The sequence below is a fragment of the Ischnura elegans genome, chromosome 2, assembly GCF_921293095.1.
Source record: "Ischnura elegans chromosome 2, ioIscEleg1.1, whole genome shotgun sequence".
Classification (NCBI taxonomy): Eukaryota; Metazoa; Arthropoda; class Insecta; order Odonata; family Coenagrionidae; genus Ischnura; species Ischnura elegans.
In genome coordinates, this window is record NC_060247.1 from 83,979,308 (window position 1) to 83,994,390 (window position 15,083).

The 15,083-nt window shown below is 37.7% G+C and overlaps 1 protein-coding gene across 1 annotated transcript in view; it reads right to left on the reverse strand.

Annotated features, from left to right (window-relative positions):
• Window positions 1–14,852, reverse strand: part of LOC124153195 (homeobox protein Hmx) — an 84,700-nt gene extending 69,848 nt beyond the window's left edge. The window contains exon 1 of the mRNA XM_046526295.1: window positions 13,175–14,852. Coding sequence (XP_046382251.1) covers window positions 13,175–13,644 — 470 coding nt within the window. The 5' untranslated portion in view covers window positions 13,645–14,852. The remainder of the gene's footprint in view (window positions 1–13,174) is intronic.
• Window positions 14,853–15,083: the final 231 nt, after the last annotated feature.

Sequence of the window (15,083 nt, forward strand, 5' to 3'; positions counted from 1 at the left end):
CTGTGAATTTTGTGGAAGTAACAAAGTGTATCTCATTATTAATATGGAGCCCTTCCACCACGTTAAAGCTTCAAGTTTCGATTTGCTATTTTTCAGTAAATTCATTAATGGTGTGGGTGCGAGAAGGTTAAACGATGGAGGATTATATCGATTTGAAGGTGAGCAAGCAGAAAGGAGAACGAATAGATGGTAGTCATGAAGGTAGTCGGTCGATTCGTGGAAGGCAATTGAGGTTGGCGATCCGGAAAAGGCTAAGGTTGGGAAAGCGAGAGGCAAGAGAAGGGTTTTTAGGGTCCGGGAGTGTTTGGGACGGATTGGAAGAGGGATGGTAAGGCTGGAGATGATGAGTGACCGGCCAAGATTCGAAGTGAGGTGTGTGCTGAGACGTGAAGAGGAAAGCTGCCTTCGTGTGTTGGCCACAACCCTCCCGAGCTCGCGGATTATCAAGAGAGGCGAAAAGAGGATCGATTTGACGTGGGTTCCCTTTTACCACTTTTGTGTCGGAAATTATATTCTTTTCTCTCCCCTCGTCCGATGATCGTGGATGGATAGATTAAGGTTTCTCGCTCTGAAGGACACGACTAAGATATCGGCTCGATGATTTTTCGGGGAAAGTTTTGTTTTTCCCGATAATTATCACACCGGAAATGTACGACAAAAGGGATGCGAGGTGATAGATTTCAGCGATTTCAGTCGTTGAACACGCTGCACATCCTTTCGTTACATGATCGCATGTCTGCTAATCACGAAATCTTACGACTGAATCTCTGGCACAAAAAAAAATAAATTTCATTGCTCCAATTAATTGTTCTTACGACTGTTTAAAAAGTGGTGGGGCATGGTTTCATGATTTAAGGCATTTTACATCACATTTTCAACGTGATTATCTTTCTGTAAATTTTTATGCTTTATTCTTCTGCTGTGGTTTCAAAATCAACAATTATCAGGGTCTATACATCAGTGAACCTTGATGCTACATGATGATACTGAGTACTAAAACAATTTTCTGTCAAAAGCAATCAACAAAAGGCAAATTTATAAAAATCATTCAAAATGAGAAGATAGTCGAAGAAGTTACCGAGAAATATCTTTAAAATTGGTTTGAAGTTTGAAATTCAGCCGCGAGAAAACTTTCTTTCGTGTTTGTTTGTAGTTATTTTCGAGGGGTAAAACAGAGGTTAGTATGATCATAACTTTGTTTTAAATTCAATCATTATTTGCTATTAGAGAAACACTGCTTTCATAGATGAATGGCCTTAATCATTGAATAACATTTCGTCAAAGAAAAAGAACTGAAACATGATTAATTCAGAGACTTAAATGGGAAAATTACCTAAATTTATCCGGATAAAATTTCATTTAAAGTTAAAGTTGATGAAGATACGACTTTTCATAAATATTTATCAATAAAATGATAATAGGCTATAGTAGAGTGTACCCTGGTATTTATACCTCATTCTAACTCATAACGCTATGCTCAACTTCATATTGTTTATTATACAAAACTGAAAAAAAACTGGGAACGAGGGAATTTTCTTGCTTGAATAATACATAAAAAGGAAATAAAGAGATAAAAGTATAAATTTCTTCGATTCTAATTGGACCTTCCCATTGAAATCGAGTCAACATTTCTGGAGATATTGGAGGAGATCAAATCAGTTAATATTCAGAGAGGATGCTTATAGGACGCGAGGAGGAAGTGAGGAGGCCACTTACGAGATGATGACATTGTTGTGACTGGGGGAAGAGGGAAGAGATAGGGCGTTGAGACGTGGATGCATGGAGACGGGTGCGAAACGAGGAAGCTCGCAGGATGAGGCAGGGATGATTTCGCTGGCTGCCTCGTCATCACATGCCTCCTCCTCGGCTGTTGAGTCGGCCCAAGCGGGCGGCTGCCTGTCTCATCATTCAGCAAAAGGGGCGGGTGCCGACGTGTAATACGGGGAGGTACCTCCCGACAGATGGGCTGCGCTTAACCCCCTAAACCTACCCCACCCCACCCTTCCCTTTGGCAAACCTATCCGGGTTCGATTAACGTTCGCCCGAGTGTGGCCGTCGTCGCGTCCACGAGGAGATTTAGGAGATATCAGTCCGAGACGTTTTGATTTTAGTTTTAATTTTGGTTTCCACTTTGGGTGCATTTTAATCAGTGTTCAAAAAATTAAAGTTGAAGTGAGATAAATCCTTTTATTCTCCATATTAGCCATGAAATACTTCAGATCATTGGTGTATCATTCTGAATATAAGTTTAGATTTTAAGTCCTAATTGTGGACTTCTCCGTGAATTTTATTAAATTAAGACATTGCAATATTTCCACTGAGTTTTATTATTACACAACGAGTTTCGTCGTTGAAAACGCGTTTGTCAAACCGCGTTTTGTCGTTTTCAACGACGAAACTCGTTGTGTAATAATAAAACTCAGTGGAAATATTGCAATGTCTTATTTTAATAATATTAAGAACCTCCACCATATTGTGCCCAACATCATACAAGATATTCTCCGTGAAATTTTGATCGCTCCTCCCGTAAACGACGCGAGCAGCCTCTTCTATTAAACCCAATAGGCGTGGTGAGTGTCAACATAACTGGAGCCCAAGTGGAGAATCCTCTTTTGTAGTCTAATCTAATTTGAGAATCCTCTAATCTTCGCGTTTACGTAATATATTTCTACAAAGTTGGGTATGAACTTTTTATTGTTTCAGAGTGAAGTCTATTAATTTAACTACTTATACTTAATGCATTTATCCGTCAAATGCTGGCTATAAACAGAATGTCTCCTGCAATGAACGATCTATTAAATTGGGTATTGTCCTAGAAAACTGCATAAACCTGGTGCCTTATATGATTCTAACGGGATAAAAACATAATCATTAAGAAATATACTACATCACTGGGCAATAAAACTTATTTTCAATCCGTTAACCTATTTAACTTTTGGTTGCATAGTAAATTATATTAAAATTTGGAGTACAAGATTAGTGCGTCTAAGGAGTCTAAGTTATCCTCTTAACTTGAACGTAAGGCACTTCAACAACCAGATCCATCATACTTTATTTTCCATACTTCATCCTTTGTATTTACCGTTTCATTTTACAAGTCATCCTCGAGGTGGACCTATGAGAAATAACGGATTCAAGTTCAACTTCATTTGCTTCAGCACAGTCCTTTAAAATCTAGTTTTTCACGCTCGGATTCACATTGAGAGATTCAAATACAACCTTCTGGGTCAATAATTTGAAATATCACCGTGTAATTCTATCAAATTTTGCTTTATTTTGTTCAAGATTATGTCCCTAGTCTCTTAAAGTATTTAACTGCATTGGAAATTTTTAATCACCATAACCTCATGCTGAAGGAATAGTATGTTTGAAATTTCATTGTGGCTGCAAAGTCATATTTCCGAAAATCGAACTCCCGCAAATGGTGACATCAATGACTGAAGGTAGTAAAAATTTTCATTCAAGTTTAAAAAATCGTTCTTGATACCAACTTGTCTAAAAAGATTGTGTAGTGTAATACAACTTCCCGAAATATTTATTTTCAGTGAAGGTACTTTTTCCGTGAGGATTATTCCTGACACAATAGCTTTGAAAAGTATTTTTCCCTATTCCAATTAGATTAAAACAGTTTAGATCATTGTACTCGCTTCTGAAACAGCAATACAGTTTTTTCATGGGTGGACCCTGCTCTTTGGTGATTTGTAAAAATAAATGCTTTATGGTAACATAATTTTCCAATTTTGCGCTTGTACTGCAATGTATAAAAAAATAATTAAATGCCTAATTTGAAGGCGAACTCTTTTGTATTTTCATTTACGTCGTGTAATCCTTTTCATATTTTTATATTCGAAATGTTAATTTTTCGGCATAAAATATAATTGCATTCGTGGTCAAAATGCCTTTTCATCGCTTCGAGAGAATATCATGTTACAAATTAATCTTTCAGCTTGTCGACGGCAGGATAAATAAAAGAGTAACCTGCCTGGAATTATGAAAAAGATTATCTTTGTTTTGCGAGGGGTTATTAGCTATAAATATGCTGGGCAATATTAAATTCATTCACTGACGAACGTGGATTCCATAAAGCCGAAATATATGTTATAAAATATTTTAGCTGGCATAATTATACTTGCCAAAGTCAATTGTATTTCTTTATGTATCAAATTTCATTTTATTATAAATTGACCTGGAAATAAGCATTTAACAAGCAGTGATAACAGTAGGTCCCTCGACAAAATCAGTACACACGTGCAAGCAATAAAATGTTTTTCAATTTTTTAATAATTGTATGTATCCCTACGGTTGATGACAACATTATTTAAAAACATGCATGAAATTCTTGTATATATGTTCCCCTTTTTAGCTAGCGTACTTTAAAATTCCCAATGGAGGTAGTATTCGCTGTCCGATTAACTAATTTACAGCGAGTTACAGCCTGCGCGTTTGCTCAATAACTCATGCCTCGCAGCTGATTCGGACCCCGAATTTATCTTCAATAATATGTCATAAAATTAAGCCCCGAATATTCTCACCACGATTTACTGTTTTAATTTAATCCAAAATGTTTCGATGTTGCCGCGCTGAAATTCTCCGTCAATTAAGACCTCACAATCTCGAAAATTTTAATTAAATAGGAATGATATTTCGTGCCAAGCATCGTACGTAAATCATGTTTTTGCCGAGCTCTCCTCATCCAGCTTAAGAATTTTTTTTCGTGGGGATGATGGTCCAGGATGGAAGCCCCTAAAGCGGTTTTATCGTTTCGAATGAAAAATAATATCGCACAGAATTGCTGACAATTACTCCCGGTTGTCGGAAACTCACCTCTGGGCTTATTTCATTAACTTCAAAGACTGCACGATTTTTAAGCAGAAAGGAGTCGAAAATATCTTTTTTTTCGGAATCATGGCTTTGAAAAAAAAAACATTGGAAACGCTAATTAATGCTTTTGAAACGAGATTTTGCGCGGTCGCGCAATATCGTATATAAATGGAATGAAAAATGTCGCATTTCCCAAATGCTGTTGGAGATGTCCGTCCTATTTCAGTCCATGCATGGGTCAAAGTGGTGTTTGTCATACTTGTATAATCATCACTGTTAAAACGCAGAAAATATGCAGCACCTATTTTTCTAACTTCTCAGTTGTTTTTTCTGTTCCGAAATCTTTTTCTTTTCCCAGTTCATTTGATCGATCCATTTACGATGCGATGATCTTAAAAATCTAATATTTTCTAAAATATTAATCAACTGCAATATTTTTTGCCACTTTCTGAATGAATAGATAAATGATGTACTTCATGATGAAAGAATCGCATTTGCTTATGTTTTACCCTGACTGCGTTACTTCAAACATTTGTACCTCTTTGTTTTCCTTGATATTAATGACTTTAGTACTACTGTGCACCTTATTTCAAATTACTGAATGTTTTTTTGTTTACCATTCTTCAGAGAACTATCGTACTATTGTTTCCTGTACTACCAGAATGGTCCCAGATCGTGTCATATTTATTCCGTTTTATTTCCATTAATATCACCCATCCATCACTCCAATCCCCATTTTTATAGTTGATTAGTTTTAGCATTAATAATTATCCTTAGCCTTCGGAACTATGTCGATTTAAATCATTTCCGCGTCAATTATTTTGATAGGGTAGTTCAACAAGGCAAATATCAAGCCTATGATGAATTTTTACATAACGTGTAGCAACTCGCTTATAGATTTCTTAGCTCATCAATAACGTTTTGCATTCATTCTTCCTGTTTTAAGGTTCGCTTTGGTGAAAATGGTAAATATGAAGTGGTGTTTCTGGCCCGCATTAATATGCCCTTAAGACTTTTGCATACCTGCCCAGTTTCTTTATCGCTGAGAGATAATTCGAAATTTTGAAACCTCAAATGAATTCGACGAGAATGATGAATATGCGAATTTGTTTTCTACTATACATGATTCATCACTTCATCGTCTACGTCATTATTTCCATAATTTCCTGATGGATAACGTCCACTTCAAGTCGATCTTATGGATTGATTGTTTTATCGTATGGATGAATCCTCTCTTTCTTTTGACTAATTGTTTTATCATATCGGGTAAAATATAATCGAGTGCAAACGTCCAATAATGCTTAACACACTGCTGTGCACGATGGAGAAAACAGAATTGATGTCAAGGCTTCAGCATATTTACTTACGTGAAACAAGTTCAAGTGATTCAAAAAATAGTTCCATGATTAATAAATAATAGAAATTTTGTTTACTAACGAAGACATTTCCTTAAAATGTGATGTCTAAAACATGGACCCGTGATTTGAAGTAATATGACATCCGTGGTCAGCCGTATTATTATCATCGGTTTTCACACCGCAGTTTCAGCTGTTTCTCCGACGCTGGATAAACTTATGCCCCCCTCGTCGGAACTAACGTTCACCAAAGAAGCAAAGCTGCATGAAGTCATGATATTTGGCTCTCGTAACACGTAAACATGGATAAGGATGGAGGTTTATGCTCGAGTATCAAATAGTGATTTGAGTATGATTTTTAGGTATATGTAGTCTCAACTTGTGATTGAGTAAATAGCCACATGAGCAGCTTTTCAATCGCACGAAATGGTTTGTTCACCTGATAATGTAATCAATATATACACGTGTTTTATAACAATTTAACCTAGAACGATAAAAGGATAAAGGTGATGCCGGAGGTGTAAGAAACTCGATACGGGATATACAAAAATCATGGTGGGGTGCGGTGTCGCACCCTAGAATGTAAATTCATTGATTGTCTAGAAAATTTGAGAACTTAGTTCAATAAGATAATTTGCTATTAATGGCATATTAATGAGATGAATGCATTACTGCAGGAAAAATGGCTCACAGAATAATTTCAAATTCTCTATATAGCAATAAATAGACCTGCATCATTCTAGATTAAGTATTAATGGGCTACTTCCTTTTTACTATCCTCTCTGCCTCAAAAAAGTCACAAATTTCTATTCCCATGAAGCGACTTTTGCGATTTTTAATTTATTTTTCCTTGTATTGGAAATGACAGACTTGTAAGTCATTCCGTCAAATAATATTTTACGGAAAAGCATACGATGATTGGTAAATCGGGTATTTAATATTTATTGGTTTCTCATTTGATCTTCAGAATGTTTTTAAGATTAGCTATTTTATAATAATAAGTGAGGCTCCCTATATTACATTCACATTTTTCATACTCATCACTGCTTGACAGACAGCAAAGGTTATGCAGGAATGAGAAAGACTGACCACAGAAATTTTGAAAGGAAGCTCAAAATGTAAATATTAAGCCTTGGTGAAATTTCAACAAATATATATGATAAAAAGAAACGCTTTTGTACAATATTTTGGCCGTGATCCAAAAACAATGCCGTCGAAAATATTAAATAAGCAAGCGTAATACTATCGGCATTTAAGGACATTGTCAACTGTAGAGGGCCTAAATTACTTCGTCGGCCGAAACTTCGTCTTAAAAAATATATAATACGGCAGATGAATAAGACCACACTATCCGACACGACCATACTATCATTATGTTTCTACGGGCGTACGTTCTAATACAAGCAAGGCAAACTGAGAAATAGCAGCAAAGGTATAGGAAACTTATTCTATAAAATCTGGGGATCTTGACAGTTATGTGCTGGTTTGATAGGGGTTGAAGGAAATAGGAGTTTTGCATCATTTGATATTACTTTGTTTTCGACTTAAAAATCTAATTTCAGGCCTTAGTAAGGATAAATGTTATCATAAATGAGAAAAAAGAAGATGAACCCTGCGAAGATCTCGGAGAGAATAGTCTCCGTTAAACAGCTTCAGAGATACGGGTGGATAAACCACCGAGGAAATCTAACGCTAGAACGTATCACTCAAGTCCTTTTAATTTGGAAAGTTGAATAGTAAGCATGCCGAAAGACACAGCCAAATCAATTTATTTTGAGATAACTACTGTTAAAGAACGCTACAATTCGATTGACAAATCCGAAGATGACCCAACACTGATCAATTTATTAATAATCCTGAAATTTTTTGTTCAAGTTCAAATACATTTTTGGTCAATACAGCATTCACTTCCTGATTTAGATGACTTTACTAGACATTATTATTTATCACCGATCGAATAAAAATATAGGACATTCAAAGGTGATAATTATTTTACCCCCAAGGAGTTCCGAGAATACATGGGGTAGCATTTTACCTACTTTGGTGATTATTTTATTTACCTCCCAGAGAAGTTTAATTATATACTTCTTGCAGCAAAGAGTGCATTAGGTATGCATTGGTTATCACTTTGTAGTTTGAGTAAGTCAAGCCGAAGCCGCAACCCTAATGCCAATTGCAAAAAATCAAGGCAACTATATCTACAAGGCAACCTCTACACATTAGCATTGAACCACTCACCACCGAACCCATCTTCGTGAAACTTGATTTGCAATTCTTTCAACAATACTGTCGATAACGAAGACTACTATCAAATTCATTCCGGCAATCTGGAGATCCCGGCTGAGCCAAATGTTTTTTTTCAGGGCGAATTATATCCTTGGAGTATATATATCTGTCAAATCCATTCTCTTGTGGCCTTTCACATTACTTAATCTACACTATACTCTCTTGATTGTTGTCAATTTATAATCTACAATAAGGAGGGAATGTTTCCTCCTGTGGCCATTGATGGAATACTGAAATAAACACTTGAAAATTTCCGCGACCATAACATTTATTACGAATTAGGTTTCAATGTTACTACATCATTTTTTGTACACTGATAATATTTTATAATCTTGGAAAATTGCTAGTGTTTATTTTAATACGAAAAATTCCGCTCTATCGCCCTTGGATCTTTGGATTTAATTTATTGATGGAATATTTCCTCTTCTAATGTGAAAATTATCCCAATTGTGGCGAAAGGAGCGGAAATGTTTGGCAGCCTTTGGGTGAAGGGAAGGAAGAAGAAAGCTGGGGTAAGGAGTGGAGCTCCGTGCTAAGTGGGTGCGCGTGTGTGCGGTAGGATAAGGATCTTCGAGGGTCTCTTGTGGGGGCAGTTGAGCGCGACAGCCAACCCTCGTTCGTCCCAGCCGGGAGTTCTCTCCACTCCGCCCACGGCCACGCGCCCGAAAACCCTTCACTCCCCAATGTTTACGGCAAAACATACAGTGAGCATAAATAATGACTCTAAAAGGGAACATCTTTTTAATTTCACTAGAGTGAAACTAAAATATTCTTGTGAAATCGTTTTAGGTTAGACTTGGTGGAAATACGATATATTCTAGATAAAATGTAAGCAACAAATGTTAATTTCCATGCTATAATATAAAACTCCTCTACCGACCGTGGTTTCCATATTCGATGTCATTTTAATTCTATTTCATTTTACCATGCCTTGAAATGACGTAGAACGTCCATGTTCGGTAGTGGAGTTTTATATCAAAGAATGGAAATTACCATTTTTATTTTATATTTTATCTCGGATCATATATTCTTCCCAATAGATATTTTACGTAGGAAAAATTATAATTGCACGTATCACGTAATACTTAACCTTTTATTCTCTAATAATAATAAGACATTGAAAACGTGACAGGTATCCATTTTGTTGATTTTATTCGATACTAAAATATTTTATTCGATATTGTGGTTTTACACCCATTCTACCCATTATTTATTAACGTACGGTTTCAACTCTAATAATTTTTTATTCAATCGCTATCTTCTTCCAAGTTTTCATACTTTCAAGTTCGGAGACCAAAGCATAGATATGGGCTCTATAGCGCAGCCAATTTTTCTATTCAAATATATTATGCACGGGAGAAAAAATGTTAGGTATGTGATCATAGTGTTTATTTGCGTCAATGAATTATCACGCAATATTTCTTCGTTAAAAAAAGGCGCTCGATGAACAAATGAATTGCCCACGAGACTGGTGAAAATTCTACTTAGCTTTTTTAGCTATTTATTTTTATTCTAGCGATAATTTGTCTACAGAATTTGTAGCATTTATTATGTTGTTGAAATTGTTAATTGTAACCATTTTAAACAAATTAAGAGGGATACAAAATTATGCTTAGCACATGTTCCTTAGACATTCAGGCTCTTGTCTTGATTACAAAAAATATCTTGCTCCATCTATCTCATCGTAGTTCCATTTATGTCACCGCGGTGTGTAATGAGGGAATATCATTTAATCAGTCCCTCCTAGATTAACTAAAATAAATAGAACGACAGTAAATATGCAAAGCTGGAATAAAAGCGAATTGGAATTTTCCACCCTGGGTCAGCGTTAACCGAAGTGTTCAATTAATGGTGGAATATGTGAATGAAAGAAAATTACAACCTAAGACGCGTAGATATTACTTTAATTAAATAAAATTTTATTACTTGCGCGAGGATGGTGGTAAGGAAATGAGACTAATTTATCATTATCCAGGAAAACAAGGCGCCAACAAAAACACCTGAAGTAAAATTTCCTTTTTCAGTGTTAAAACATTCTTTTATCCAATTTTGATTATTTGAAGGAGACGTAATGGAATATTTGCAACTTAACACGATGAAATTGGACGTACAATAATGAGTTCATTAGTTTATACATCAATAAATTTGGATCTAGTATCTTTCCATCATTATTTTGAACTAAGAGGAATTTCTTTGGGAAATTCACCGGATTATCTATTGCTACTTCGAGCAGATTTTAGGAAAAAATCATTTCACATAGTGATTTCTCAAATAACGCACTATTCCAATGGCCACCAAAAGTACATTTAATACTTATCATATTTTTGGTATATCCACAAAAATTCAAGTGCGACTCCCAAGTTAGCAATGCTTATGCTTCATTAATTCTTTCAATATCTTTTTACATAATTCATTACTTGTTATCAGAGAACCAGTGATAGTTGTGGAGAATAAATATAATGAAAATTGGTGTGCGTTTTGATAGTGAGATGAAATTTTTTTTTCATTTTGTCATACGGTAACATTGCGTACTAAATCATTGAAGGTTCCCACGGGCAAAACTATGAGCGATATAAAATAATCCACATTTTACATAGCATAATATGACAAGATGAAATGTACAAATATTTGTAACTAAGTTGTATTTCATTATTAAGGTAATATATAAATTTTAAATTCGTTAAGCTGGACATATTTTGCTATGTAAAATGGGGATTATTTTATCTCGCTCATTGCCTGTGGTTTCCCTGTTGCCGGTTGCCTGTGATTGCCATTGTTTCGCCTGTGGGAACCTTCAATGACTTAGTACGCAATGTCACCGTATGATAAAATGAAAAAAAAAAATTTTCATTAACGACAGCTTTTTAACACTATCCGACTTAAGTAACATAATCGAGAAATTAAAAGCGAGGCACTTTCCTCAGTGTTATGTAGTTACTTGACGAAAATGTGGAGGGATATTACTGATTGTGAGTGAAATTATTCCTCATTCCTACAAAATGAAGGCTGAGCTCCTTTAAATCCTTTTTATTCATTCATGGCCACATCCCTCGTCATTAACTCTGCTTATATGACTAGCAAAAACTTGGTTAAACTCGTTCAGAAGTCGATCAAAAATGTGGGCAAAAATTACGAAGTATAGAATACGAACAGAGCCTAAAATACAAAGATATCATAGGAAGCTTTTATATCCACAAATTCTTTTACACGAGACTAACTTATTTCGTCCAGCATTGCCGCTTATAAGAAACAAAATAACCAGCCAATGGCACACAATTTAATAAAACAATTTCTAATGAAAAGAAAATACGAAAGGATATCAGAAAGGGTAACTGCTTTTCAATCAAATCTCAATCAAGTCACTCGATGGCAACTGCTGTTTCAGTTATTTTTCAACTAATATTTTGCGCACGACTGTTTTTTTCCCTTTAACGTCACTACCAATGGAATAAACAAGGGATCTAAGCCACAAATATGACAAAACGTGAGAGGAAGTCTTTGAAAACTGACGGTATACTACACCGTATAATTTTATTGGACCTAGCGTTAACCGCTTCAGTTTAAAATACTTTTTTCTTCAAATATTCGTTTTCCCGTTCATCTACGGAGCTCGCGCGTTAAAGTAGGTTCGCTGTTTCAATCAGTCTGCTCATAAATCCTTTCTGTATACATCAGTGGGCTATGCGAAGGTACCTCCTTCTCTAAGGTCTCAGCACCGCTCTACAATCAGGCGAAACTCCGAAAAATTTTAAAGAGCTTCCTAAAGGATTTCAACAAGTTAGGGTTTCACAGGTTTCGTTACTTTATTGGTATTAATACTTACCGGAATGGGAATAAAGAAGTAAGGAGCAATTGTAAGTATAGTCGACTGGGAAACGAGTAATGTCTTCACGAAGTAGCGTTGACGCTGTATCGAATAAAATTACGCTGTGACATATATAGTCAATTCTCAATGACTTCTCATATTTTGCCATTAACTGCGCTTTGGTGCTAGAAGTAAAACCAAATTTGGGATAGCTAATAACCACTCAAAAAGTTTATGAGGAGAAAATTGATATCGTGGCATATTTTCTTTTCCTGATGGTGATAGTACGAGAGCGATTGGTGGCATATTGAGGACTGAAGTCTTTTTCAATTATGTTTTCAATGAAAATTAAATTAGTAATATCGGGGCAAAAATAATGAGTCCCTGAGTTCGGAGACGAATAATTTTATGGCAAAAAATAACATTAAAAATTAACTACCTACATCAATATTTTCTTTGATCAATTCTTCGTTCATTTCATTAGCAAGGATTTTATGTTACCCCGGTGAACCACTCTGATGAATCATCCATCGCAGCAGAGCTAATTGATGAATCTATGTTATTTAAACTTTCATCATTACTCTTTCAAATCTCACTCGAAATTAACAAACATGTCATCAATTAGATCTTAAGAGCATTGGGAAAGTATTCTCATTAAACATCGGCAGAAATGTAGATTCTAACCCGATGGGAAGCCCAGGAGAGATTCATCGCAATTAATGTCATTACTTCATAGCTTTAGCGCTATTCGGGTATGCAGGGAAGATGGTTAGTATTCCATTATAACTTCGTCAGAAATTTAGAGCTTCACCCGATCAGAAACCCAAGAGAGATTCATCGCAATTTATTTCGTTTAAGCAAAACTTAAGTGATAGTGAGGTAGGCTGAGTAGAAGTTGAGTGCTCACCTGGAGAGCATTCCCGCCTCGGCGGAGCAGGGCGGCAGGTGATGGTGCGGGTGGAGCGCAAGCGGGAGCATGCCGGCCGGTGAGCGGGGCAGCATGCCGGGGATGGCGGCGAGTCCGGGTCCCGTCGCCGGGTTCGTCGCCCCGCCGCCCTCCCCATCGGCGCCCCCGGACGAGGGCGACCTCTGCCGCGGCTCCGAGCGGCTCAGGATACTCGAGATGGAGAAGGACGTGAAGGAAGTCGGGGGCGAGGCGGCGGTGGTCTTGTGCGGGGCCGGTGGAGGCCCGCCGTTGGTCACGGGCAGCGTGGGGGCCGGCGGAGGGCCACCGGGCTGTCGCGGCGACGGGGGCGGGGGCGGTGGAGGCGGCGGAGGCGGTGCCGGGGGCGGAGGTTGGGGCGAACAGGAGGCCGAGGAACGGCTGCTCTCCGGACTGCTCACTACGGACACTTCTACCTCTCGTGGTTCCGTCATTGTGCTTGTCCTAAAAGGTACTAGTGGGCTATAAAGATGCTAACTGTGCCTTCGACTGGATCATGTGTGTTTGCTATTGCACTTGGTCTCTCTTCATTTTTTCAATGTTTACGGTGCTGTTCACCATTATCCAAAGTACTTCCTAAGGGGTTCAAGTCCTGCAACGCTGGCACTAGTGTAACATGGCTACACACCCTGAAGTATAGTCCACAATCAAGCTGATATGAAGTGTCACTTGGTACTCAAAATGATTGGTGTCCGTAATTTTTCAGAGTGGAATAAATGTTTATCATAAACACGCATAGTTTTGAGCGAGAGACAACATTATCATAGGCATGCTGTCTGTAAGACTGAAAGAGGATTAGTTACAGATCCTTTCCTGAGTATTTAACAATCGAAGGGCAATTCTATATTACAACATATTTCAAATCCCTGCCTCATTTTTTAGGAATATTGGAGTAGTAAGATAAATTAATGATGTATGACGTTGATTCATAAGAGCATTAAAATAATACTCGTTCGTTCCCCATTCCACAGTAATTTCCACTGTACAAAATCGAGAATAATTAAATTTTGCAATACTTGGCAAGACTCTCGGAGTGATTGCAACTTAAATGTGAAGTTCCTTAGGCGGTTGTAGCATTCACAACACTCTTTTAGCTGGCGAAACCAAAAAGATGAACGCACGCCTGACAGCACTGATAAATATTGCACCAATACCAGAAGCACAGCCAATGTTGAAGCCGATTCTTGTAGACTGTTCAGTCTGCGATGATTATAATTGAATATTTTAGAATCACCGTAGTCCACTTGGCGTGAACTCTATTGGACCGTCCGGAGGCTAATGTCTAGATTAAAAGACTGGTCCAATGCGTCGAATATTTTATGTAATTTTCTGAATAACACGGGTCCAATTGTTGTTTGATTCTTCAGACAATCCACATGATTTGGTTCCACATGGTTCTCTTGGAAGTAGAAATAGTCCTATTCCGTCACACGGATGTTAGATTTCATCTACGGGCTGAAAGTGCTTGATCCGATAGTCGGGTATTCGCAAAGTTTAGGTGGAAAACGGCGCACTATCCGTCGGCCAAAGTAGTCCAGTATGTCCGGCGTCTGTTGGCAACACGAGGCCCAGGGCCCACGGTGGCACACCGGGGAAAAACACGCGGCTTGTACTGGCGGAGAAGGGTCGGCTTGCGTGCTGCTCACACGGCCGTATGTTTTGGAATAGGTGGAGTGAAGCGGTAGAAGTGGGAGGAACTGACTCGGCTTGGGGAAGGGCCTAAAGAGGGGGGGGAGAAGGTAGAGTGCCCCTCCCCTCCCCCTGCTCTTCGCGAGGAGTGGGGGGAGGCCCTTTCTCTTCTGCCTCCCCCTCCTCCCTTCTTCTACCGCCGCCCCCAGCACGGATCAAAACCTCGCAAACCCATTACACCCTA